The sequence below is a fragment of the Calypte anna genome, chromosome 10 (genome assembly GCF_003957555.1).
Source record: "Calypte anna isolate BGI_N300 chromosome 10, bCalAnn1_v1.p, whole genome shotgun sequence".
Taxonomy (NCBI): domain Eukaryota; kingdom Metazoa; phylum Chordata; class Aves; order Apodiformes; family Trochilidae; genus Calypte; species Calypte anna.
Genome location: NC_044256.1, coordinates 20,903,056 through 20,929,752, shown reverse-complemented (window position 1 = coordinate 20,929,752; position 26,697 = coordinate 20,903,056). Strand labels below are relative to the sequence as shown.

General features: G+C 56.7%; 1 protein-coding gene across 1 annotated transcript in view; it reads left to right on the top strand.

Moving 5' to 3' along the window:
* Positions 1 to 24,392, top strand: part of TLE3 (TLE family member 3, transcriptional corepressor) — a 29,877-nt gene extending 5,485 nt beyond the window's left edge. The window contains 18 exon segments of the mRNA XM_030456801.1: positions 4,983 to 5,045; positions 5,472 to 5,546; positions 11,213 to 11,417; positions 13,039 to 13,055; positions 15,813 to 15,932; positions 16,065 to 16,115; positions 16,233 to 16,388; positions 16,593 to 16,725; positions 17,498 to 17,679; positions 18,435 to 18,511; positions 18,727 to 18,976; positions 19,808 to 19,862; positions 19,865 to 19,910; positions 19,912 to 20,052; positions 20,602 to 20,749; positions 21,349 to 21,499; positions 21,983 to 22,059; positions 23,157 to 24,392. Coding sequence (XP_030312661.1) covers positions 4,983 to 5,045; positions 5,472 to 5,546; positions 11,213 to 11,417; positions 13,039 to 13,055; positions 15,813 to 15,932; positions 16,065 to 16,115; positions 16,233 to 16,388; positions 16,593 to 16,725; positions 17,498 to 17,679; positions 18,435 to 18,511; positions 18,727 to 18,976; positions 19,808 to 19,862; positions 19,865 to 19,910; positions 19,912 to 20,052; positions 20,602 to 20,749; positions 21,349 to 21,499; positions 21,983 to 22,059; positions 23,157 to 23,264 — 2,055 coding nt within the window. The 3' untranslated portion in view covers positions 23,265 to 24,392.
* Positions 24,393 to 26,697: the final 2,305 nt, after the last annotated feature.

Sequence of the window (26,697 nt, the reverse complement as noted above, 5' to 3'; positions counted from 1 at the left end):
TAAACACTTAATTCTGGAAACAAACCTAAACCCTCCTGACACTGACAGAAGAACAGCACACTGCTTTTTTTTTTTTTTTTCCCCCCCTTTTTTTTTCGAGAATATTCCAAGAACACAATATATTTTCTCCTGCTCGTTAGCAAGGAGTGCCAGGTATTAATCTGCTAAATACTTCAGAAGCAGAGTAATTGCTTTGTGTGAGACTCTCAGGTCTCCTAAGGCAAAGAGAGGGGAAGCTCTGCCAACCCCTCCGGATCTCTGGGTGGCTTTGGGGAGCCCTGGGTGGGTTTTGGGGCTCCTGGGTGAGCCCTGCCTGGGTGCTGGTGATAATTCTGTAATGAGGGGTTGTGGCTTGGCCCTCCACACCCCCCCTCCCCGAATTTAATTCTCATCAGTGGAGCTCTCCACTTTGCTAATAACGATAGCAGCCACAAATAGCTTTCAACATGCCATTGACAGCCTGCTTGGAGAGAGCACTTGAAATAGCGGTAGACAGCTGAAAGTACCCATAATTGTGCACCCGAGTGAGAACCACACTGCTCAAGGGCCTTATTTTCATGTGCTTAAAGAGACAATATCCTGGTTTCAACAGATGCTTCTGGTGCTTCACCACCGCTGGGATTTTACTCCTCGCCTTTCGCCCCCATCGCCCTCTCCCGGGGTCTCTGCTGGGGGGTGGGTGGGGTGTGAGGGGTGCAGACCCCTTTTGGGGGTGTCTGATGGGGCTGGAGCCACGGAGAAAGTTTGGGGGTGGAGGGGTGGGTGTCTGTCCCCTGTGTGAGCCATGGGGTGATGCTGATGCCCTGCTCCTGCATCCCGTGCTCCATCACCCTCCCCAGACCTTCCCTCACTCCCGGGGGTTTTGGGGGAAAATCTTCCTCACTTTTTGGCATCTTTTGCCAGAGGATGGAGGGAGATCTTCCCCACCTTTCTGGCATCTTTTGCCAGAGGAGGAAGGAGGGAAATCTTCCCCACCTTTTTGGCATCTTTTGCCAGAGGAGGAAGGGCCATGCTGTGTGTCTTGGCCCTGTGTCTCTTGCATCCCACTGTCTGCATCAATAAGCAGGGGCAGGTTGGTCTCTTCTGGCCCCAAATCTCATCTAGGGTGGCTTGTGGGGGGGGGACTTGCTTCAAAACCCAGGTGTAGGTTCACAGAGGGGTTGTCCTGCTCAGGGTGTGGGGTGGGACATGGGTGCTCCGTGCCTTTGGGAGGGCTGGGGGTGCTCCCTTGGTTTCTGGAAGCATCTTCATCCCCAGAGCACAGCTTGGGGCTGGGAGCCCAGGGGAGGCTTGGGGTGGTCCTGTGCCCTTGGGGTGCCCCCCTGGGGCAGTGGTGGGGCTGGGGCAGTGATGGGGCTGGGGCAGTGATGGGGTTGGGGCAGTGATGGGGCTGGGGGGGCAGTGGTGGGGCTGGGGGGGCAGTGGTGGGGCTGGGGCAGCCCTGCAGCCCCTTTGCTTGCTCAGCTGAGGTCAGGATGATCCTGTTCTGACCCAACATCTCCACTGGGTCTGCAGGGGCTGGCTCAGGGCTGGGACTCTGCTTACACTCAGCTGCTCGAGGCCATTTTTAAGGTTGCTCCTTTCATCTGGTCGGATCCCACGGCTGGGGAGTGTTATTTTTAAACACCCCTCTGCCAGGTCCAGGTGTCAAGAGGGGGGGTTGGGGGGGGGGGAAGCCAGCCCTACAGCTATTTAACACCATGCCAGCACCCTGCTGCGGCCACAGCCCTGACTCAGCTCCAGCTCTGGGTGCCCTGGAGTGCTGTGGGTGCTGGTGGCTGCTTTGGCCATTTATGAGAGCAGGGTGACAGGCCTGGCAGCCCCTGGCCAAGCAGTCTGGCTCTTGATTTATAACCAGTGCAAATGTTTTCTCCCATCCCTCCCCCTCTGGGTGAAACATCACCCGGAGGGTTTCTTGTCTGACAGCGGGGTCACGTTCCCAGCAGGGCTGAGGGCTGGGGGGGATGAGTTGGGATTTCACCTCCTCCTGACTCTTTTTGCTCGTTTTAACAGAAAATGAATGCAGGTGCCCTCAGGCTGAGCATCCCCGGGAGCTGCTCCTATGGGTGGGTGCCCCTGTGCACCCCATCTTTTATCCACCCCTCAGTCCTGGTGATGTGCACAGTGGTCCAGCAGGGATGCAGGGCGTTGGGCTGCGGATGCTGGGGTTGCCATGGCAACCCACGGAGGGGAAGGGAGGTTTTTCTTGGCAGGAGCAGCTCGGGGGTTGGGGGGGGGGCAGTGCTGCTGTGGGGGGGAGGTGATGGATGGGGGAAGGTGTCAGGCAGGGAACCCCCCTCCCCTGCTCCTGGTGTGCCAGAGGATCCCCTTTTGCTCCCCCTTAAACTCTGAGTGGGGACAGCTCGAGGAGGTTGGACGTGCTGGGGGAGTGGGGAAAGTTAAAGTGAACAAATACTTAAAGACCACTGAATCTGGTGTCAGCAGGAAACCTCGTGGCTGCAGACATAGTATTTGGGACCTCTAAGATCTTGCCTGCTGAACCCCTCCTGGGAGGGCTCTCTCTCCCTCTCTCTTTGCAGAGCACCAGCTTTTTCCTTCAAATCTCTGCTGGAAGTTTGGGGCAGAATTGGGTTGAAAGGTGGAGGTGATGAGGTGGTGTGTGTTGTGTTTGTCAGGACCTCCCTGCTGGCTGCCTCTTTGGGGTCTGCTTTTTTCCTTGACTCTGGAGGGGCTGCTCCTCCTGGCACCCCCCAGCTCCATCCTCAAATAAGGAGTGAATTTGTTCTAGGATTTGTCAGGGGCTGGCTAGGAACAGCTTGGAGGAGAGGAGCAGCAAGAGGCTGAGTGCTCCTTGTGTCCAGAATCCAACGGGCTTCATCTGAAGGAATAAATATTTAATGGGGCTGCAGTTTATCCATAATCTGATCAATGCTGTTGGCAGTGCCAAAAGGGCCTTTCAGGAGGTTCACCTGGCACTGCCAAGGCACTTATCACCAGTGGCACTGCTGCCCCTTTGAAGTGGCTTTGCTGGGGTGGCCCTGCCAGCAGACACAGCACCTGCCTGGGCTCCCCTTCTGCTCCCCAACCCCCCAGCCCCGTTTTGTGGGTCCCCAGCAGCCCCGTGGCAGCCAGGAGAACCCCGGTGGCTTGGTGGGAGCCAAGGTCCCCGAGCCCACACCATGGTGGCTTCCAGGTGCAGGGTGCCAGCGTGCTCCCTGGCAGGGCTAAGAAAAGCATCAGGTGTAACCCAATCCCTGGGATGCCTTGGGAAGAGAGGGTGGCCAGAAATACCCCAGAAATGTCCCCATTGCTTGGAGGCTGGGAGCAGCAGTGCCTCTGTGGAGATGCTGGGGTGGCCTCTGGGGTCCCCCCCTGCAGCAGGTCCCATGGGATCCCCCCCTGGGGCTGTATCCAGGCTGGGAGAGGTCCCATGGGATCCCCCCTGGGGCTGTGTCCAGGCTGGGAGAGGTGGGGGTTCTCCTGGCATCACCTTGCTCACAGCCACCCTGGGGCACTTGGGGTGTTTGGTTGGGGTGTAACCACTCCTCTGCCTCCTCTGAACAAGGACTGAGTGTTGGGTTTTTTTTCCCCCCTCCAAACTTATGATTTTTAGGCTGGATATGAGGAACAGGTTCTTCCTGGAAGGGTTTATCAGGTCCTGGCCCAGGGTGCTGGAGGGGTCCAAGCCCTGGAGCTGTGGTGCTGAGGGACACGGGGCAGGGGTGGCCCTGGCAGGGCTGGGTTGGTGCTTGGACTCAGTCACCTCCAGGCCCTTTTCCAACCCAAACTCTGCAGTGATTCCAGGATTTGGAATAACTTCTGGCAGTGTTTGAGTGCAGGTGGAGCTGAGCCCCTCTTTGGGTCAGCACCCACCAGGGCTGGGATTCAAACCCCAAGATGTCCATCCTGGGGCCACCTCGGGGTGTCACCTCTGTCCTCGTGATGTGGGGAGCAGGCAGGGGCTGTCTGAGCTGGGGGTGGCACCTTGCCCAGGGGAAAGCTGGAGTGAGACCCACTTAATCACTTGTGCTGCTGATAAGGAGCTGCTCAGGGCTGTCGGAAGGAATTTCTGGGTGTTTGATTCCCTGCCAGGGCTGGGCTGGGGCCATTGTCACAGGGCTGGATCCTGCCTGCTGTTTGAGTTGGAGCAGGAGATGTTTTAACAGCTGCTGGGGCTGTGGAGCCCTTAACTCTTGGGAGCTTGGATGGCTGTGACCCGGGTGGGAGCATCCCTGGGGCTGGGGGCATTGCTCCTGGTGCCAGCTGAAGGGAGAAACCCCAGGGTGGCACCACAGGTTGGTGGTGAACACCCCAAATAGTGAGGGTTGAGCTGGGGGTGTAACTTCTCCGGGGTCAAATTCCCCAACTGGGATGTGAGGATGGAGAAGGGAAGGTGACAGCTTGGGTTTTGGGGGACTGGGGAAGGAGATGGAAGGGGCTGAGAGCAGAGGTGGCCCTGACCAGCTTGGGGTGGCCCTGACCAGCTTGGGGTGGTCCCCAGGAGCTTGGGGTGGCCCTGACCAGCTTGGGGTGGCCCTGACCAGCTTGGGGTGATCCCCAGTAGCTTGGGGTGGCCCTGACCAGCTTGGAGTGGTCCCCAGCAGTTGTTGGCCAGCACCCCATGGGGTGGTGGGTGTTTGCAGAGGTTTCTTCTGAAGAAAGTCTGCAGCAAGCTCAGGGCTGGGTGTGAGGGGTTTTCCCCCCATCCTGGCTGTCCCCACAAAATGGATTTGCTGGGATGTGGCCTCTTGGGAGAGCAGTGGGTTCCCCAGGGAAGTCAGGGAAGTCCTGGATGATGGGAAGGTGCTGGGGCTGCTCTTGGTCCTGTGATGGGAAGGGGATCACAGGAGGGGATGCAGGGAAAGGGATGGAAAAAAGGGACAAGGAGAAGCTGCAGGGAGGGGACAGACAGGAGGGGGGACAAGGGGAGGGGGGGGTTGCTGCTGCTGCTGCCTCCTGGGGGGCTGCTGGGTACTGACTGTTGTGTTTGGTTTTTTTTTCTTCTTCTTCCCTTTTTCCAGACAGAAATTGCTAAAAGACTGAATACCATTTTAGCCCAGATCATGCCTTTTCTGTCACAAGAGGTAAGGATGTGCTCACACCCCAGATAGGGGGGTGTTCCTTCTCCTGGGGGATGAGGGGGGGATTCCAGGAAGGCAGCTCTGTGCCCTGGGGGAGTTTGGGGAGGGAGGCACGGACCTGCTCCCACCTAACCCACCTTTTGGGATGCTCTGGGAAACAGGGTGCAGGTCCTGCATGCACACTGTAAAATTTTGGGCTGGGGGAGAGCCAGACCCCATGGGGGTCTAACCCCAAACCTCTAGGTTTGGTGGATCTGCACCAAACCCCTGGAGCAGAAAAGGCAGCGAGGGGCTGCTGGGGGTTGGGGAGCAACCACACAATAGGGACCAAAAAAAAGGGGGTTGCCCAGCTCCAGGGGGGGTTCAGGGGGGGCTGAGGCTGTGCCCTGTGCCCATCTCTGAGGTGTCTGTGTGGCTCTGTCCCTGCAGCACCAACAGCAAGTGGCACAGGCTGTTGAGCGTGCCAAGCAAGTGACAATGACGGAGTTGAATGCTATCATCGGGGTACGTGGACTTCCCAATCTGCCTCTCACCGTGTGTATTCCCCTTTTATTCCTATCATTTACCATGACCAGAGGCAACCCTGTGCTCAGGAGGGGCTGAAGGAGGGCTCCTCACAGCACCCAACCCCCCCAAACCTTCCCGAAACCCATCAGGACCTCCCCCAGCCCAGCACCGAGGCGGGCAGGGGGTGGCAGCCCCTTCCCGGGGTGTTAATGCACCAGGCAAATTGGGATGTGTTCCCCCTGGGAATGGGGGGCACTGGGGAGCCCCCCTTGCAGCCCCTGAGCCCAGGCATGTCTCTGAGTGTGCTGTTGATGTGAAATGTGCTGTAAACTTTGACAGAGTTGTTGTTCCATGCATTGACTTACCCGCTCCTGTCTTACCAGGCTCTCTCTTTCTCTTGCTTTCCTGTAGATTTTTGGGGTGGTTTGTGGGTTTTTCTCCTTTGTGTTTTTTTGTATTTTAGTTTTTTTTTTTTTAAGCCTAATGATTTTTCTTGTCTCCTTAATTGATGTCTCAGTCCTGCAGCAAACCTGCTCTCTGGTGGGGCTCACCAGGGACAGTGGTGTCCCCAACCAGCATCCTGAGGAGGTGGCTCTGGGTTTCAGGGCTTGTTTTTTTTTTTAGAAAACACCCATTGTTAATATGTTTTTATTATTATTTTTTGGAGTAACTTTGCACTTCTCAAGCTACAAGGATCTCTGTGTTTAACCTGCTCTTCCCTACATTTTTCTGGTTCTGGGGGTGGCACTGGGTGTAGGGTTGTGCTCTGAGCTCCTCGTGGTGTGGAGCTGGTGCAGTGCTGGCACCCAGGAAGGGCTCCAGCTGTGGGAATCTGCATTTTTGGGGGTCTGTGCTGGCATGGCAAGCAGCACCACGTGTCTGCCTGCCCTCCTGCCTGCACCTTGGGCCTTTCCAGCAGGCTGGGAGGTGACCTGGTACATCCCTGGCAGGGAGGGAGGGAAGGAAGGAGGGAGGGAGGGAGATGCTGGGCTTTGCTGAGCTGCTGGAAGTGGCAGGCAGGAGCCCAGGCAGCTGGAGGCAGATATTGGAATTCAATTAAGGCAAATGAGCAGGGCCCCTGACCCCCATTTTCAAGGTAATTGCTTCCTGGGATCAGAGTGAGTGTCCTCCCTTCATTAGGCAGCCAGCTGGGTAATGGCTTTGCCTGATGGACCTGCAGGAGCTGGGAGTCTGGGGCTGATCCTGATGGGTGCTGGGGTGGGAGGGCAGTGGGGAGCATCTCCTGCTGCCCCCCTGGGGGGGTTGGGGGGCTGTACCCTCTGCTTTGGGGGCTGAAAGAGGAGACAGAGCTCTCCCTCCCTGTCCCAGGGATGCTCCAGGGTGGGTGTGGAGCTGCTCTGGGTGCTGGGTGGCTGCAGCACCTGCCCTGCTGCCCCCTCAGATGTGGAACCCAGAGGGGGTTGGGGCTTGGTTTGGGTTTTTTGGGGTTTTTTTTCCCCCCTAGGAAGCTGGATTTCCCCCCTTGAGGAGCACAGGGTTTGTTCCTGAGGGGCAGGTGACTCGTGGGGGTTTGTTCCTCTGGGGCAGGACCCTCGTGTCCCCTGGGGATGTGTCACCAGCAGTGTCCCCTGCCCCTTGCAGAGAGAGGTGGCAGCTGTTTGTGGGGAGCTGCAGCATCTCAGGGGGTGCAGGAGCTGCAGAGACCATCACCCCCACACAGCCACACACAGACCCCCACCAAACCATTGCAACAGCTATATTGAATTTTATTTTTTTTTTACTTGCCCCTTTTGAGGTCAAGAACTGTTAATTTTATGCATCTAGGCCATTGTCTCACAGTTCCTCTGCTTCAGGCTCCTGTGAAATTGAGCCCTTGATTTGGTTATAGCTCTGGAAATGATTAGACTACTTTACTAAATTTAACCCAAGTGCTGAACTTAAGTGGTGAACCATTAAATCAGTTAACAAAGGCATGAAGCATGATGTACATAATCCAATTAAAAACACTCTACATAGGAGATATTCCTCCCCAGCCTTTCTCATAAATCCTCACCTCCTCCATACCTCCCCCCTTTTTATTTTGCCACACGCCAAGGGGACTCCAGGAGGAAAACATCCCCTGGGCTCTGCAGCTCCCAACCAGCCTGGCCCTTGTGGTGCTGCTGGTGTCCCTGCTGTCCCCTGGGCTCTGTGGGAGCATCACTTCAGTTTGGGGTCCTACCACACCCCCAGCTTGAGGGGAGCTGAGCTTGGGGGTGTTGGGGAGGGTCCCTGGGAAGCTTCCCCAAGTCCTCCCATGGCTTTGTTGGGCAGGATCCTCATCCTGCTTGGAGCTGAGCTCCCCATCTTGTCCCCAGCACTGCTTGAGGCCTGGGGCACCCACCTAGGTGCATGTGTGGGGTGTTTTTATTCCTGCAGCAGGACATCTCCCCCCTCACAGTGCAGTTTTTATACCCAACCTTTTTGTCTGGGGGGGCAGGGGAGGGCAGGGGGGGTTTTCAGCAGAGCAGACACCAAGCAAGCAGCATGGCTGAGCTCCTCCACACCCCTCTGTGCCATGGGGCCCTGCTGGGTGGGATTTATCCCCCTGCATGGAGTCTCTGGAGGCAGGAGGGATGCACCTGGGATGCTCCTTGGACTGATGTGCCCCAAAGGTGGAGTGACGTGGCTGGAGCAGAGCCTGGGGATCCTCCTGCACCCTCTGCTCCTCATCTTCTCCTTTCCACGGGAGCCACCCTGCCAGGATGGAGCCTGCAGCCCCGAGGGATGATGTTCCCTGCCCTGTGGAGCTGTGGGCAGCTCAGCCCCAATGCTGGACACAGGATGAGGCTTCACAGCAGAGCTGCTCGGGGAGGAGAGCTTCCAGAGGGATCCTGCTCAGCAGTTCCTGCCTGCCCAGGAGGAGGAGAACACCTTGGGATGTCTCACCTTGGCTCACATGGGATCTTATCTCTTGGTTCTTGTTTCTATCCCTGTGCACTGGAGCACTTGGGACCCCTGGGACCACCCCCCAGCTCATTGAGCCCTTGGATGGATGTATTTTCTGGCAGCTTGGAAAAGGAAAAACCAAACCAACAAACCCCAAAGGAAGAGATGCTGGGTTGTTTTCCTGGTGATTCCCTGAGCCTTCCTGCCCTGCTTGCTGGTGCTGGAGCTGTGCCCAGGCTGGGACCCCCACGGACATCACTGGGCTGGAGCATTGCTGGAACTTCTGTCCCCTGTCCTGGGAGAGTGGAATCCAGGCTGGGAATCCTTGGCTCATTACTGGAGCATTATTGTGCACTGGTCCTGCTGCTCACCCTGGAGCTGGGAGCTTGCTGAGGATAAAGCCTGGGATCTCTGGGATCTCTGCATCCTGCCCTGTGGGGATGGGCACTGCTGGAGAGCTTGGGAGAGGAGTGGAAAACCATCAGGTTGCTGGAATGGGATGTGGAATGGCCAGCCCTGCCCTCGAGGGGAATTGCAGGAGCTGGGGACTGCAGAGAGCCTCTTGGATTGTCACCAGAGCCCCCAGGCTCTGCTCCCCCTGCCTTGGTGTTGGAGGGATGGAGCTCAGCATGCAGCTGGCAGTGGCCTCCCTTGGCACTGTCCAGGGACCTTCTGGCACCATCAAGAAGACCCCTGGGTGCTGGGGACCCCCTGGGTGCTGCCTGCCCTGCACCTCTGCCTCCCTCTGGGATTGGGCTCCCAACTGGACCTCTGGGATTGGACGTCCAGAAGGGTCCCACTGTGCCCACCAGCCTGTGACAGCGCCCCTGGAATGGATGGGACCCTTAGTGAGGAGGGGGAGTGGGATTGGGGCTTCCTCTGGAGATGGGACCCTCAGGGCAGGGCTTTCTGTCCCCAAAAAGCTGCAGCCTGGCTCCTGCAGCTGGGCTGGGGGGGCTGCAGGGTGCAAGAGGTGTGCAGGAGGTGCACCCAAGGGTGTGCAGGGTGCAGGATGTGCACCCAAGGGTGTGCAGGGTACAAGGGATGCAGGACGTGCACCCAAGGGTGTGCAAGGTGCAAGGGGTGTGCAGGATGTGCACCCAAAGGTGTGCAGGGTGCAAGGGGTGTGCAGGATGTGCACCCAAGGGTGTGCAGGGTACAAGGGATGCAGGATGTGCACCCAAGGGTGTGCAGGGTGCAAGGGGTGTGCAGGATGTGCACTCAAGGGTGTGCAGGGTGCAGGATTTGCACCTCAGTTGGTGCCCTTGAGGCTCTTGCTGTCCCATGGGTACAGGGGGAGGGGGCTGCTGGCACATGGGGGGCTGCAGGCTGGGGAGCAGCAGACTTGCTGGAAGTGGGGAGGATTTTTAGAGCCTCTCCCACACCCTGGGGTCAAGCTCTGCCCCATCCATGGCTGGGTGCAGGACCCCTGGGGTTAATCCCCTTCCCCTGGACCCCTGGTGCTGCAGGGGGTGGGCTGGGGAAGATGTGCTCACGTTCCCTGGGGGAAAACGTGGGGTGCTGAGTGCCTGGGAGGGGTTTCTGGTGTATCCCTGCTGTGGTGTGGCTGTGGTGGCAGCAGCCCCTTGCTCTCTGGGGTGCAGGGCTGGGGCTTGAGCCCCTCTGGACCCTGCAGGAAGGGTCCAGGGACCTTGGCTGTCTGGCTGTACCCAGGGCTGGGTGATGCTCTGGCTGTACCCAGAGATGGGGGATGCTGTGGTTGTACCCAGGGCTGGGGGATGCTGTGGCTGTACCCAGGGCTGGGTGATGCTCTGGCTGTACCCAGAGATGGGGGATGCTCTGGCTGTACCCAGAGATGGGGGATGCTGTGGTTGTACCCAGGGCTGGGGGATGCTGTGGCTGTACCCAGGGCTGGGGGATGCTGTGGCTGTACCCAGGGAGGGGTGATGTTGTGGCTGTACCCAGGGCTGGGGGATGCTGTGGCTGTACCCAGAGGTGGGTGATGCTCTGGCTGTACCCAGGGAGGGGTGATGCTCTGGTTGTACCCAGGAATAGGTGATGCTCTGGTTGTACCCAGGAGGGGTGATGCTGTGGCTGTACCCAGGGCTGGGGGATGCTGTGTCTGGTCCCTACACAGCCCCATTTGCTGGAGACCTCTTGTTCTGGTGATGCCCCCGGGAGAAGCCCTGCTCCAGGGGTGCTTCCTGCTGGGTCAGCTGCCCAAACTCTGCTTTCAGAGGCAGGCAACAGGGTGCTGCCTGGGATGGGTGCAGGCAGGAGGGTGGGCAATTTCAGAGACCCTCAGGCTGGGCCTTGGGGTGGAGGAGCTGCTGGAGTGGTGGCCTTGGGGGTCTTGAGAGTGACACTTCTGTCTGGGATGGCTTTAAGGTTTCCTGGATGCTCAAGGTTTCTCTCTCTGATCTCCTTTAGCCCCTGGCACTCCAGCCAGAGCTACTTTCTGGTATTTCTGTATTTTTTCTTTTTTTTTTTTTGCTTACTATCTACCCAAAAACCAGAGCCAGCCAAGCCTGCAGCGACGATGTGAGTGACCTGGAGCTAAGGATGACTCCATGGGGGTCACCCTCTTCCCTTCCTCCTAACAAGGCTTCTCCTTCCAGGCAGCCAAGCAGGGCAGCTCCTTGGGCCATCACCTGGGTACTGGTGCCCCCTCCTCTCTCCCCAGCACTGCTCCTGCCCCGATGCTGCAGCTCCCTGCCTACGTTTTTACTTTCCTTATTAATTTTTTTTTTTTAAATTCTATTTTTTTCCCCCCACCTCCTTTCCTCCCTGGCTCACTGGTGGTTTTCTTGCAGCAGCAGCAGCTCCAGGCCCAGCACCTCTCCCACGCTGCCCACGGGCCCCCTGTGCAGCTCCCACCTCACCCCTCGGGGCTGCAGCCCCCGGGCATCCCCCCAGTCACTGGCAGCAGCTCGGGGCTGCTGGCCCTGGGGGCCCTGGGCAGCCAAGCACATCTTGCTGTCAAGGATGAGAAAAACCACCACGACCTGGACCACAGAGGTGAGAGCCCAGGGAGGGGGATGCCACCCCCAGGGGGATGGGAAAGGCGTGGGAAAGCTTTTTCTGTGTTTCTTATAAGGGTGCAAAAAGGGATGGGAGAAGGTTGGGGGTGGTTTTAAGGTGGAAAAGGGGAGGTTTGGGTTAGGCAGCAGGAGGAAATTCTGTGCTGGGAGAAGGCTGCAATGGGGGGGAGCTCAGAGCAGCTCCCAGTGCCTGAAGGGGCTCCAGGAAAGCTGGGGAGGGTCCCTGAGCATGGCAGGGGGGAATGGGGGGGATTTAAGGTCCCTCCTTGTCATCCCCCTGGAGCAGGTGAGGGAGGTGACCCCAAGAGGGGCTCTGGGTGGATGGATGGATGCTCCATCCCTTGATGGGATGTGGGGGGATGGCTTGGAACTGGAAAAGAGGAGCTGGGAGGGAGAAATTCAGTGCTGAGCCCCAGGGTGCCCCTAGAAGCTGTGGCTGCCCCATCCCTGGCAGTGTCCAAGGTTGGATGGGGCTTGGAGCACCCTGGGGGGGTGGGAGGGGTCCCTGAGCATGGCAGAGGGGGAAATGGGGGGGATTTAAGCTCCTTCCCAACCCAAATGGATCCATGATTTTCTGGTTGGCTGGGATCTCTTGGGAGAAGCTTGGGAACCATGGGATGTGGCAGAGGTGACAGGAGGAGGGGATCTGTCTCCAGACTTTGCTGGTTTGATGCCCATTACCTGGAGAAACAACCCTGGCAGGCTTTGCTCTGTGGGGCTGACTTCCTCAGGTGCTCCATCAACTCCTTCTTCCTGGGTTTTGAAGCCCATAAAATCCCACTGCCAATCCCCATCCCCATCAGCACTGCTGTGATGATGAAGAAGCCTTTCTCCTCCTCCTCCTCTCTACCACTGCCAGAGATTTTTCAGTACTCTGGAAACCAGCACCATTCCTTAGCAAACTCACTGATTTTTCTTCCTAACAGCAACCAGTGAATTATTATTTTTTTTTAGGAGCCAAACTGGTGCATGAGTTGTGCTGCCAACCACCAGTGTTGGGGGATTTTCCTCCCCACTCCCCCAGCCCAGCGAGATCTTAAGGATCTTCCCATCTCACACCCATCCCTGGGGCAGTGGCCCAGAGCTGGGCTCTTCTGCTGCTGGGTTTGGGGTGGTTTTCATCCCAGTGAAGCCAGTGAGGGCAAAACTCTCAGTAGCAATCACCCAGTTCCATCTTTTTTTCTCAAGTTCCCAGAGGACCCCAGATGGGGCTCCACAAGTGGAAGGTTCAACCCCATCCCACTGTGGAGCTTGGGTGGTGGGGACCTCCTGGCTTGGTACAAGATGCCATTTCTCTTGTGCTTTGGGGCAGAATCTATATTTTATTTGTGTTTTGGGGTGTGTTTTGGAAAAAAAAAAAAAAAAAATAAAAAAATCCCACAGACAAAAAGGAACAGGGCAGGAGGCAGCAGGGACCCCATGGATGGGATGGGAGGTTGGAAGCAAAGCCAGGGAGAGCTCGGATGGGTTGGAGTTAAGGCAGGAGGAGCTTCTAGGTTTATTTTTGTGTTTTAAGACTTATTCTAACAGACTTTATCTATCTGTCTTCTCTTTGTTTTGGCTGTGACCTCTCCTCTGACACCGGCTCCTTCCAATAGAGCGAGACTCAAGCGCAGTAAGTCCCTTCCTTTCCCCCCCCCTTAGTTCCTGGGGGCTTCAGTTTACCTATTGTTAAAAAACACCACAAAAACTTGGGGGTGTGAACTCCAGGAATGACTTTTGCACAGGTCCTCTTTATTAAATAAAAACATAAAAAGCCAGCAAGAACCAGGCACCTCCCCACCCCCCCAGGCTGCTGGCTGTGCTGGGGTGAGTGGAGCTGCCTCCTCCTCCTCCTCCTCCTCCTCCTCAGGGCTGGTTATGAGATTTGGTTTAAATCTTTTTTTGATTGCTGCAGAGCTTGGAGATTCAGTTTCAATTGACTAAGCCCTGTGAATGAGTGCAGTCAAGTCTGTGGGGCTGGGAAAAAAAAAAAAAAGAGAGAGAAAAAAAGGAAAAAAAAAGAAATTCCTTTGGGCGATTAGGAAAGCTATTTTATTCCTGATCACTCTTCTATTATCTTGGGTCATCTAATCTGTCAGGGATGGGTTTTTGGCTATTACGCTGTGTTAAGTAGGACTTGGAAGGTCAAGCAGTTAACTAACCAGCTAAATCACTGTGGTGGAGGGACACTGTCACCTCCAGCAGTGCTGCTTTTTTATTTGTGTCCCTGACATCTCGGGGCTGGTCCTCCTCTTGGCTAGCTCCAGTGGCTGAGCCTGGATGGAGGAGGTGGTGGATAGATTGTTTTTTTATTATTATTTTCTTTTCTTTTCAGTGGGAGCCTTGCAGGGGGGCTGCTGTCAGCCCAACCCCCCCCCCTGATCCTGGGGTGCAGAATGCTGGGGAAAAGCTGGCAGGACAAAGCATGGCTGAGCTGCAGCTTTTGCAGTGATTTCCTGCCATCCCCAAGCCCACAAATGGGCCTTTTGAGAGCTTAGGGGGGGTGGATGGGAAGAAAAATCCCATTTAAAGGAGGAGGGGAGGGAGGAGGGAGAGAGAGAGAGGGGAATTGGGCATCATTAACCTGCTCCTTCAGCAGGGAGGGAGGGAGGGAGGGGGCTGCTGTGGATGGGGAGGTTCCCCCTGGTCTCTGGAAGAAACCAGGGGGGGTATTCCCAGCGGAGGGAGGTTTAATGTGCAGGATAATCAGAGTTAGTCATTCATATTTTCCTAGCCCTTGCCTGTGCAATAAAAAAATATTTAGTTCCTTGGCGTGGGGCCAGCGTCGGGGCTGAATGGATCGATGCCTCTAAATGCTTGACATGATTCTCTGGTAGCTGCGAGGGTTTTTCAGCATGACTGCCTGAGAAGAAAGACCCCGGTGTTATCCAAAGCTGCTTATTGGGTACCGAGGAGAAACATGAACTGCTTTAGTTCTCCCTTTCAGCCAGGGAAAGAAAAGGCAGTGGAGGAGCTCGGGGAGGTTTCTGCTTAGCAGGGGTGGCAGCTCGGCTGCGAGGCACAGAATGGCTGTCAGGGCTCTTGCTGCTTCCCTCCCCCCCCAAAAAAAAATTAATTGCTGGGCTCTCTCTCTCTCAAGGAGGTTTTGTGCTGCCATTTTTTGCTCCTGACTCAATCCCTGTGTGTGAGGGGCTTTCCTGGGAAGGCTCTGGGGCTCAGAGAGCCCCTCCCAAGCTCCGCTGCTCCTGATGATGTGGATTTTTCCAGAGGGTTTTGGGATGTCTTTTGGCTTGGCAGAGCCCAGCTGTTGGTGTGGTATGGCTGGGGCTGGGCTGAAGTGGTTCCTTTGCTCCTCGGGGAGGGGCAGAGGATGGTGGAGACAGGGCTGGTGCTCCCTGTGAGGGTTAGAGGGTGCTGGAGCTGGGGCTGGTACTCCCTGTGTGGGGTCAGAGGATGCTGGAGGTAGGGCTGCTGCTTCCCATGGGGTCAGAGGATGCTGGAGGCTGAGTTGTTACTCCCTTTGTGGGGTCAGAGGATGCTGGAGGCTGAGTTGTTACTCCCTGTTTAGGGTCAGAGGATGCTGGAGGCTGAGTTACTCCCTGTGTAGGGTCAGAGGATGCTGGAGGCTGAGTTGTTACTCCCTGTGTAGGGTCAGAGGATGCTGGAGGCTGAGTTGTTACTCCCTGTGTAGGGTCAGAGGATGCTGGAGGCTGAGTTGTTACTCCCTGTGTGGGGTCAGAGGATGCTGGAGGCTGAGTTGTTACTCCCTGTGTGTGGGGTCAGAGAGTGCTGGAGGCTGAGTTGTTACTCCCTGTGTGTAGGGTCAGAGGATGCTGGAGGCTGAGTTGTTACTCCCTGTGTGGGGACAGAGGATGCTAGAGGCTGAGTTGTTACTCCCTGTGTGGGGACAGAGGATGCTGGAGGCTGAGTTGTTACTCCCTGTGTGGGGACAGAGGATGCTGGAGGCTGAGTTGTTCCTCCCTGTGTGTAGGGTCAGAGGATGCTAGAGGCTGAGTTGTTACTCCCTGTGTGTAGGGTCAGAGGATGCTAGAGGCTGAGTTGTTACTCCTGTGTGGGGTCAGAGGATGCTGGAGGCTGAGTTGTTACTCCCTGTGTGGGGACAGAGGATGCTGGAGGCTGAGTTGTTCCTCCCTGTGTGGGGTCAGAGGATGCTGGAGGCTGAGCTGTTCCTCCCTGTGTGGGGTCAGAGGATGCTGGAGGCTGAGTTGTTCCTCCCTGTGTGGGGTCAGAGGGTTCTGGAGGTGCTGATGCTCCTCATGGGTGTTAGAGGGGGCCGGGGTTGGGGCCGCTTCCCCGTGCATGGTGCAGGGGTGATGGAGTTGGAGCTTGTGTGGCCCCAACCAAGGTGCTGCTGTCCACGTGCCATTTTCCTCTGTTCCCAACTCCCCCCTTGTCCCTGTCCTGGCAGAACAATTCCGTTTCCCCCTCGGAAAGCCTGAGAGCCAGCGAGAAGCACCGGAGCTCCACCGACTACAGCATCGACTCCAAGAAGAGGAAAGCTGAGGAGAAGGACAGCATGAGCAGATATGTGAGTGTGGGGGGGACACCTGGCTTAGGGGTAGGGTTAGGGCAGGACGTGGGGTGATGGGGAGCAATGGGGTGAAACGTGGGGGTCCCTTTTCCTGCCTCTGGGCTGCCTGTGACTCGCTCTGTGTTTCAGGACAGCGATGGTGACAAAAGCGATGACCTGGTGGTCGATGTCTCCAACGAGGTGAGGAGCTGGGGGTGGGTTTTCAGCAGCTCTCCTCCTCTCCCCACAGCCTCAGGGATGCTGCCTGGAGGAGGACTGGGAGGCAGCCCCCCCCCAATGCTTTCTCCTGTCTCGCAGGACCCTGCCACCCCCCGGGTCAGCCCAGCCCACTCCCCCCCAGAGAACGGCATCGACAAGGCCCGTGGGCTGAAGAAGGGGGATGCCCCCAACAGCCCGGCCTCCGTGGCCTCCTCCAGCAGCACTCCCTCCTCCAAGACCAAGGACCTGGGCCACGTACGTCCTGTCCTTCTTCTGCCCTCCTGGGGCTGGGGGGGAGTTGGGCACTCGATGGGGCTGGGGGGGAGTTGGGTACTCGCTGGGGCTGGGGGCTTGCAGAGCAGGGCTTGTGGGTGGTGATGGTTGAACCTCATCTTCTTCTTGGTTTTTTTTTCCTTTTTTTCCCATGTTGTTTTTTTCTTTCCCCCTCCCTCCCCCCAGAATGACAAGTCCTCAACACCCGGGCTCAAGTCCAACACTCCCACGCCGAGGAACGACGCTCCCACCCCGGGGACGAGCAGCACCCCGGGGCTGAGGCCAATGCCTGGCAAGCCCAGTGGCATGGACCCTCTGGGTGGGTACCCCAAGGTCCCCTGGGTGCCCCCTGGTCCTGTTGGGTGGGTGCCTGTCTGCTGGGTGCCCCATGGCCCATTGAGTGGGTACCATTCCCTTGGGTGCCCCATGGTTCCATTGGTTGGGTGCCTGTCCCCTGAGTGCCTCCTGGTCCCATTGGATTGGTACCATTCCCCTGGGTGCCCCTGGTCCTGTTTGGTGGGTACCTGTCCCCTGGGTGCCCTCTGTTCCCATTAGGTGGGTACCATTCCCCTGGGTGCCCCTGGTCCCATTGGGTGGGTACCTGTCCCCTGGGTGTCCCCAGATGGTTCCATCCCACTGGGGACACAGCCACCCAGGGAGGGGGTTGGGGTGTTCAGGCCTGTCAGGGACCTAATCCAGCTCAGCCTAGGGGGTTGCCAGGTGTCCCCACACCCTGGGGGAAGTGAGTGGGGATATTCCACCATCCCATCTCCTCTGGAATGGTCAGGATGCCCGTGGGCTCTGTCCCCACCATCCCATCTCCTCTGGAATGGTCGGGATGCCCGTGGGCTCTGTCCCCACCATCCCATCTCCTCTGGAATGGTCAGGATGCCCGTGGGCTCTGTCCCCACCATCCCATCTCCTCTGGAATGGTCAGGATGCCCGTGGGCTCTGTCCCCACCATCCCATCTCCTCTGGAATGGTCGGGATACCTCTCAGCTCTGTCCCCACCATCCCATCTCCTCTGGAACAGTCGGGATGCCCGTGGGCTCCGTCCCCCTGTGCTGACGTGTCCCCATCCCTCCCCACAGCCTCTGCCCTGAGGACCCCCATCTCCATTGCGGGTTCCTACGCGGGTCCCTTTGCCATGATGGGACACCACGAGATGAATGGTTCCCTCACCAGCCCCGGGGCCTACGCGGGGCTCCACAACATCCCCCCCCAGATGAGCGCCGCTGCCGCCGCCGCTGCCGCCTACGGCCGGTCGCCAATGGTGAGCTTTGGAGCTGTACGTAGCACTTTTAGCTCCTTCTCTCCCTCCCCGTGGGGTGGGGGGGCGTGGGGAGGGTCTTTGGGGTGGCTACAGGGGGTCTGGGGGGGGCTGGGAAAGCAGGGCTCCTCGCTGGCTCTGTTTGGAGCCAACGCTGTCCAAGGGGGGTGGGTGCAGGTGGTTCCCCGGGGGTCATCCCAGTGTGCCCCAACTTTGGGGTTGATCTTCCCCCTCTCCCCCCCTCCCAAGTGTGCAGCTCTGTCCCCTAATTCTTGATGAATGCTCCATTTGCCTGGGTTGGGTTGGAGGGAGCTTAAATCCCCCCCAGTGCCACCCCGGCCATGCTCAGGGACCCCTCCCACCCCCCTAGGGTGCTCCAAGCCCCATCCAACCTTGGACACTGCCAGGGATGGGGCAGCCTGGGCCAGTTTGAGGCAAAATCCAGGTGAAACAAGGAGTAAAATGTGGCTGTTAAATCAGATGGGGTGTGTGGGGGGCTCCTGGAGCACAGCTTGGCTGCTGCTGTCCCTGGGAGCTTGACAACAGCATGGGGAGGGTGAGCATGTCCCATGCTGGTCCTTGCAGACCAGAAACTTGGGCTAATTCCTAATTCTTTGGCTAACAACAGAACAATAAGGGAAAAGAGGGAGCTGCCCAGCATCCCCCTGCCTGCCTGGGCTGGGGGATGGGAAGTTGCTGGTGTGCCCAGCTCCTGCCTGGCCTCACCCACCCACCCGTGTGTGTGTCTCTCTTGGCAGGTTGGTTTCGACCCACACCCACCCATGAGAGCCCCTGGCCTGCCCTCCAGCCTGGCCTCCATCCCTGGCGGGAAGCCGTAAGCCCTCCTAACATTTCATTTTGTGCCAGGGGGGGTTGGGGTTTGGGGGGTTTGGGGTTGGGGTTGGGGTGAACGTGCTCGGGATGGGGATGGATGAGCGTGGGGCTGCATCCCACAGCAGTGGTGGATCCTGCAGCTTGGGTGGTAACACCACCCACCCCCTGGGGTTGTGTGGGTGCTGCTGTGAGCCCTTGATTTGTCCTCCCTTGCAGGGCTTACTCCTTCCACGTGAGTGCTGATGGGCAGATGCAGCCTGTCCCTTTCCCCCACGACGCCCTGGCGGGTCCCGGCATCCCCCGGCACGCCCGGCAGATCAACACCCTGAGCCACGGGGAGGTGGTGTGTGCTGTCACCATCAGCAACCCCACCAGGCACGTCTACACGGGGGGAAAAGGCTGTGTGAAGATCTGGGACATCAGCCAGCCAGGCAGCAAGAGCCCCATCTCACAGCTGGACTGCCTGGTAAGGGGGCTCAGGGTATCCCTGCTGTGAGCCACGACACAGACACAGTCTGGATCACTCCTGGTCCTCCCTGCTTTCCCCCACCTCCAGTTGTAGAATTGTGGCATTGTTTGGGTTGGAAAAGGCCTTAAAAACCAGCCAGTTAAAAAACAGCCAGTCCAAGCACTAACCCAACCCTGACCAGGCCACCAGTACCCTATATCCCTCAGCACCACACCTCCAGGGCTTGGAAACGCCTCCAGGGATGGGGACTCCACCTGGTCCAGGCCCTGACAACCCTTTACAGGGAGAAATTGTCCCCAAGCTCCAACCTCAACCTCCCCTGGCACAACTTGAGGCCAGAAGTTCCTCTTGTCCCATCCTTGTCCCATCCTCTGTTCCTTGGGAGCAGAGCCCGACCCCCCCTGGCTCCAACCTCCTCTCAGGGGGTTGCAGAGAGCCACAAGGTCTCCCCTCAGCCTCCTCTGCTCCAGGATCAACACCCCCAGACCCTCCTCCATGTTCTCCAGGCCCTCCTCCATGCTCTCCAAACCTTCTCCATGCTCTCCAAACCTTCTCCATGTTCTCCAGACTCTTCTCCATGTTCTCCAAACCTTCTCCTTGCTCTCCAGCCCCTTCCTCAGCTCCATTCCCTTCCCTGGACACTCTCCATCCCCTCCATGTCCTTCTGCTCCTGCAGAACTGACCCCAGGATTGGAGGTGTCACCTCCCCAGTGCCCAGCACAGAGGGACCATCCCTCCCCAGCTCCAGCTGCCCACACCAGTGCAGACAACATCCCCAGGGCTCCCAGTGGTGGCTCCTTCTCCCCAGTAACACCTCTCCCTCTCCAGAACAGGGATAACTACATCCGCTCCTGCAAGCTGCTGCCCGACGGCCGCACGCTGATCGTGGGGGGGAAGCCAGCACCCTCACCATCTGGGACCTGGCTTCCCCCCCCCCGGATCAAGGCTGAGCTCACCTCTTCTGCCCCTGCCTGCTACGCCCTGGCCATCAGCCCCGATGCCAAAGTCTGCTTCTCCTGCTGCAGTGATGGCAACATCGCCGTCTGGGACCTGCACAACCAGACCCTGGTCAGGTGAGGGCTGGGGGGGAGGCTGCTGCCTCCTGGGGCTCTCACCAGGGTGGTTCTGTTTGGCTGGAAAACAGCTTTGGATTCATCCAGCCCAACCACCAGCTCTACTGAGTCCAGTGCTGACCCTGCACCATTCCTGTGTAGCTCTGAAACCCCTCCAGGGATTGGGGGTTCAGCCCCCTCCCTGGGCAGCCCGGGATGGTGCTTGGTGACCCTGCCAGTGAAGAAATTTTTTCCAATCTCTAGTCTAAACTTGAGGCTGTTCCTCCTGTCCCCCTGTTCCCTGGGAGCAGGGACTGACTGCCCCTGGCTCCAACCTCCTCTTAGGGAGCTGAAGGGACCCAGAAGGTCTCCCCTCAGCCTCCTCTGCTCCAGAGCAGCAGACTTGATCTCTAAGCCAGCCCAGCAGCTGCTGCACCTGGGTGAAGGATGCTCCCCAGACAGATTCCCAGGCATTCCTGGTGCAGGAATCCTCCTGAAGCCTCCCACTCCCAACAAGCAGCCTTGAACCTTTGCCTGACTTTGTTTTGTTGTTGTTGTTGCTGTCCCAAGGCAATTCCAAGGCCACACAGATGGTGCCAGCTGCATAGACATCTCCCACGATGGTACAAAGCTGTGGACAGGGGGTCTGGACAACACCGTGCGTTCCTGGGACCTGCGGGAAGGGAGGCAGCTCCAGCAGCACGACTTCACCTCCCAGGTGAGCAGGGGGGGCTCTCAGCCTGGACACCCCCTCCTGGACACCCCACACCGGGCTTTACCCCCTCCAGCTTGGCAGCTGCCCCCATCCCTGGGGCATTCCCTGCTGGGAAGGTGCCCCACGTGGGTCCCTCTTAGCTCTGTCCCCGCTGCCTTGGGTGGCATCCCCAAAGGGGAATTGCCCCCTCCCTCCCCCCACTTCTGTCCTTCCCCCTCAGATCACAGAATCACAGAATGTTGAGGTTGGAAGAGACCTCCAGGATGATCCAGTCCAACCTTTGACCAACTCCTAACCCATGTCCTTAAGGACCAGATCCAAATGGCTGTTAAATGCCTCCAGGGATGGTGACTCCACCTCTGTCCTGGGCCCTCCCAGTGACAAAATGTTTCCTAACATCCAACCTAACCCTCCCCTGGTGCAGCTCCATCCATTCCCTCTGCTCCTATCCCATCCCTCAGGAGCAGAGCCTGTTTCCCTCCTTGCTCCCACCTCCCTTAAGACATCTGCAGAGAGCCACAGGGTCTCCTCTCAGCCTCCTCTCCTCCAGACTCGAGATTTTCTTTCGGTTTACTTATTTTTGGTTTTTTTCCTCTTCACAGATCTTCTCCCTGGGGTACTGCCCAACGGGTGAGTGGCTGGCAGTGGGCATGGAGAGCAGCAACGTGGAGGTGCTGCACCACACAAAGCCTGACAAGTACCAGCTGCACCTCCACGAGAGCTGTGTCCTCTCCCTCAAGTTCGCCTACTGTGGTAAGAACCTCCTCACCCTGGCTCCTGCTCCTGGGGTGGCAGCTGGGGTGGCATCAGGACCACAGCAGGGTGGGGTGTGGGGTGAGCACTGGGGGCTTCCAGCAGGATCTGTCCCATGGATAATGTATTTGGGGATTATCCTGGGAGAAAAGCATCCCAGTCGTGGTTGAAAAGCATCCCAATCATGGTTGGAAATCATCCCAGTCGTGGTTGAAAGTCACCCCAATCGTGGTTGGAAAATCACCACAGGAGGTGAACCAACATCTGCTTGGAGTGGGAGCACTGGGGTGAATCCCCTGGGCTGGGTGCCTCTGGAAAACCAGCACATTTCCCAGTTTCTCCCAAATCCCTGGTTTCTGAGGGTTAAACAGCTGGAAGCTGGAAGCCTCCCTGTCCCTGGGGGGGTTTGGTGCTGCTGAGCATGGGATGGGGCAGGGCTGGCAGCAGCTTCTGGATGCTGATTCCGTGTTTCCTCTGGCACAGGGAAATGGTTTGTGAGTACTGGGAAAGACAACCTGCTCAATGCCTGGAGGACGCCCTACGGAGCGAGCATCTTCCAGGTACCTCCCGTGGGCAGGGCAGGGGGGGTGGAAAACACCTTGGGTCCCCTCCCTGCATCATCCTGGGGGGCTGCCAGCCCTGGGGAGGGGGAGATGGTGAGTCCAGGGGGGGGGCTGGAGCAGCTCTGGAGCTAGGAGGAGAGAGTTGGGGGTGTTCAGGCTGGAGACCTCGGAGCAGCTTCCAGTGCCTGAAGGGGCTCCAGGAAAGCTGGGGAGGGACTTGGGACAAAGGCCTGGAGGGATGGGATGAGGGGGAAGGGTTTCCAGCTGGGAGAGGGGAGATGGAGAGGAGATTTTGGGGAGAAATTCTGTGGGGTGAGGGTGCTGAGCCCCAGGGTGCCCCCAGAAGCTGTGGCTGCCCCATCCCTGGCAGTGTCCAAGGTTGGATGGGGCTTGGAGCACCTGGGGGGGTGGGAGGGGTCCCTGAGCATGGCAGGGGGGGCACTGGGGGGGATTTAAGCTCCCTCCAACCCAGCCCACCCCAGGCTGGGGTTGTGGGACTCTCCAAGCCCCAACACTCCCTGCTCTGCCTGGACAAGGACATTTCCTCAGCTCCTCATGTCCTGCAAGGCTTGGGATGCTTTGGAGCAGCTCCAAGGTGGAGCAGTCCCTGGATTTCCTGACCTCAGAGGGAGGGGTCCCTGAGCATGGCAGGGGGGGAATGGGGGGGATTTAAGGTCCTTCCTTGTCATCCCCCTGGAGCAGGTGAGGGAGGTGACCCCAAGAGGGGCTCTGGGTGGATGGATGGATGCTCCATCCCTTGATGGGATGTGGGGGGATGGCTTGGAACTGGAAAAGAGGAGCTGGGAGGGAGAAATTCAGTGCTGAGCCCCAGGGTGCCCCCAGAAGCTGTGGCTGCCCCATCCCTGGCAGTGTCCAAGGTTGGATGGGGCTTGGAGCACCCTGGGGGGGTGGGAGGGGTCCCTGAGCGTGGCAAGGGGAGAATGGGAAGGATTTAGGGTCCCCCCAACCCAATCTGGGGTGCTGTGACACAGGAGTTAGGGGGCTGGGGCTGGGTGGATGTCAGAGGGCTGAGCTGATGGGGATTTTTTATTCCCCCTCCCTCCTTCTCTGTTTTTTTTCCCCCCCCCTCCCAGTCCAAGGAATCCTCGTCCGTCTTAAGTTGTGACATTTCAGCAGATGACAAGTACATCGTCACGGGCTCTGGTGACAAGAAAGCCACAGTCTACGAGGTCATCTACTAATGACTGCCTGCTTTGGTGGCAGGGCACAGGACTCCCAGCACTGCAGGACTCGGGGGGCTCAGGGGGGGGCTGCCAGGGGGTGGCCCCCAGGGCTCTGCCTGGATGGAGAGCCCGGCCCCACAAACACACACGGATTTATTTGGAGGTCTGCAAATATGGCACACATTGGAGCCCTAAATGGATTTTTCCTTTGGTTTTTAGGGTTTTTGGGGGTTTATTTTGAATTTTTATTTTTTTTTTTTTTCTCCCTGGTTTCTGGTTCTTTCCATCTGCGCTTTGGTGGCACTATAAAGGACTGGTATTTTTTTTTTTTTTGTTTTTTTTTTTTATTATTGTGACTTTCTTTGTTTTTTTTTTTTTTTTTGTGCATCCTGCATAAAACTTGTGAAAAATGTAAATAATGGACTAGTAAATAGCATTGGAAGGGTGGGGGGGCCCCTCCTGGTACACTAGAGTTGTGTATTTTTTGTCTGCTGTATTTGTATCCCACTGATGGGTTTGGTGGTGGTGGCAACTTTTTATTTTTTTTTTTTTTCCCAACTTTTTTCAATTTTTTTGGGGGGTTTTTTTTCGGGTTTTTCCCACCCCAACCCATCGGTGGGGATGTGACTTTGGCCGTGCCAGCTGAGCAAAAAAAAAAAACAAAAAAACAAAAAAAAAAGATGCTGTCCACTGGTGAAAAGTTGTTCCTGCTGTCGTGCCCGTGCGTTGTTCGGTGTTTTAGTGATGGTGGGGACACTGCTGGGACCCTCGGCTGCTTGGCAGGACATCAGCAAACACAATCACCTGGTTTTTGGGTTTTTTTTTTTTTTTTATATGTGGATTATTTTGGTTTGTTTTTTTTTTTTTTTTTTTTTTTTAATTTTTTTATTTTATTTTATTTTCCTGCTCGTGTGTTTGAAGCTGCGGGATCGTCTGAGGAAAAGCCCTTCTTGGTCTTTTGGGAGAGAAGCAATGAGGATTGCAAAGGAAGCAAAAGTTTTAAAAAAAGAAAAAAAAAAGAAAAGAAAAAAAAAAATATTAATTTCAGCTCAGGGAGCCAACGAAAGATAATAGCAACTTCATGTGTTTTGTATTCAAATGAAAGTAAAGAATTAGAATTGATAACTTTAAAAAAAAAAAAAAAAAAAAAAAAAAAAAACACCAGGGTTTTTTTTTTTTTTTCTTAAAAATATGGAAAAAAAGCAAAGTTTGCTAACGAGGAGGGGGTGGGGGTGGTGGGAGGGGGGGAATGGCTTTGGTTAGGGGCCTGTGGGCTCTTGTGTCTTCTGGTGTGTAGGTTCTGGTGAAGCAAAGCCCCCTCCCTGCAGAGGCCTGGGACTCAGTTTTGTACTAAAGGGGAAAAAAAAACCCAAAAAACCCCAAAACACACACAAAAAACCCCAAAAAAAAAAAAAAAAAAAAAGGACATAATGGGAAATAAAAGTATTTGTGTAGCAGAAGTGCTCACCCTGGATTACAGCACATGGAAGAGAAGTTTGATATGACATTTTTATGGGTTGTTTTATTAAGGTTTTGATTTTTAATCTGGTCCAAAAGAGAAAAAAAAAAAAAGAGAATTAATGAATGCTTTTGGGGTGCAAACTGCCTGGTTTACAAAGGGGTGGGGAGAGGAGGTGAGAGCTGGGACCCAGGTTGGGAGGAGAACTGCTGGGCAAACAACTTATTTTTATTTTTATTTTTTTTTCCCCAGCAAAATAAGAAAGTTTGGAGATTTTTTTTTTTACCCTTTTTCTGTCCAAGAGGAAGAGCAGAGCCAAGAGTGATGGGTTTGGTGCTGAAAAACCCAAACTCCTGAGAACTGAGTGCAGGGACAGTGCTTTTAAAGGGGTTTGGCTCTGAGAAATGACCCTAAAAATGCCCCCCCCAGGTGCTAACAACCCCCCCAGCCCCTGCCCAGGGCTTTGGCACTGCCCTGGGTGGGGTTTGGGGCTCCTCTGCACCCCCAGCCTTTGGGGTACCCCCCCCTTCCCCTTTTTTGGGGGGTTGGAAAGGGCTTAGGGGGGGTGGAAGTCCCCCCAGCAGTAAGGTCACCCCCAGTTTGTGTCCTCTGTGGTCACTGGTTTGCAAGTTGGTGCTTTGTTTTCTACAGAAAAAAAAAAAAATCTAAAATAAATAATAAATAAAAAAAAAATTAGAAATATCTGTATAAAACCCCCCAAACTGAAGGCCCTGCATGCACCAGAGCTGGCAGAGAGGGTTGGAGTCAGACTTCTCCACTTTACACCAAAGTATGTAGCAGAACCCTGTCCAGCTGTTGATAACTTCTACTGGGTTTGTAAAAAAGGGAGGGAAAAAAGCAAAAAAAAGCAAAAAAAAAAAAAAGCAGAATAAAGAAGTCAATGTAATGAAGCTCAGCTGAAAGCAAAGTCTCTATAAACCCCCTGGTTAAACCTCACTCAGCTGCTCTGGCAGCAGGGGAGGGGGCACAGCCTGCCCCCCAGAACCATGGAACGGGGGGCAGCATCCCTGGGGCAGCTGCTGCCCCCCCCCCAGCCTCAGCTTCTCCCCCTTCCTGGGGTGCTCCCCACTCCTCCCACGGGGGTCACCCCCTCCCACTGCCCACGGGAAGTTCTGTGTTCCTGCCCGGGTGCTGGCAGCCAGGGGGTGGGGGTGGTTTGGGGGGGTGGGATGGGGTCTGGGGGTCCCACCTGAGGAGCAGCATCCACGTTCCCCACGGAGCCAAAAACCTCTGCCAGTCACAGCAGGACATGGATGTGACACCCCCTCCCTCAGGATGTGTCCCCCCTCCCTGGATGTGTCCCCAACTCCATCAGGATGTGTCCCCCCCCTCCTTGGATGTGTCCCCAGGTCCGTCAGGATGTGTCCCCCCCCTCCCTCAGGATGTGTCCCCTTTCCTTGGATCTGTCCCCAAGTCCCTCGGGATACGTCCCCAGCTCCCTTAGGATGTGTCCCCCCTTCTTGGATGTGTCCCCAACTCCATCAGGATGTGTCCCCAACTCCGTCAGGATGTGTCCCCCCTCCTTGGATGTGTCCCCCCCCTCCTTGGATGTGTCCCCCCCTCCCTTAGGATGTGTCCCCCTCCCTCGGAATGTGTCCCCCCTCCTTGGATGTGTCCCCAAGTCCTTCAGGATGTGTCCCCCCCCCTTCTTGGATGTGTCCCCAATTCCATCAGGATGTGTCCCCCCCTCCCTCAAAATGTGTCCCCAACTCCCTCAGGGACTGGAGGTGACAGAGGGGGGGGGTGACAGAGCCCGGGAGCCTCCCCAGCCCCTCCTGATGCTGGGAGGAGAGGGATTCCTGGGGGGGGGTTACCCAATGGGCTGGTAAAGGATAAAACCGAGAAGAAAAGGCTCAGAGCAGGGAGCAGAAGGGTTTAGCAGGGCCGGGCAATCCCCCCCATCCCAAACGACCCCCCCCTGGCACTGCCCCTTGGGGGTTTTCTGCTTCCCGCAGCTCCCAGCAAACTTTT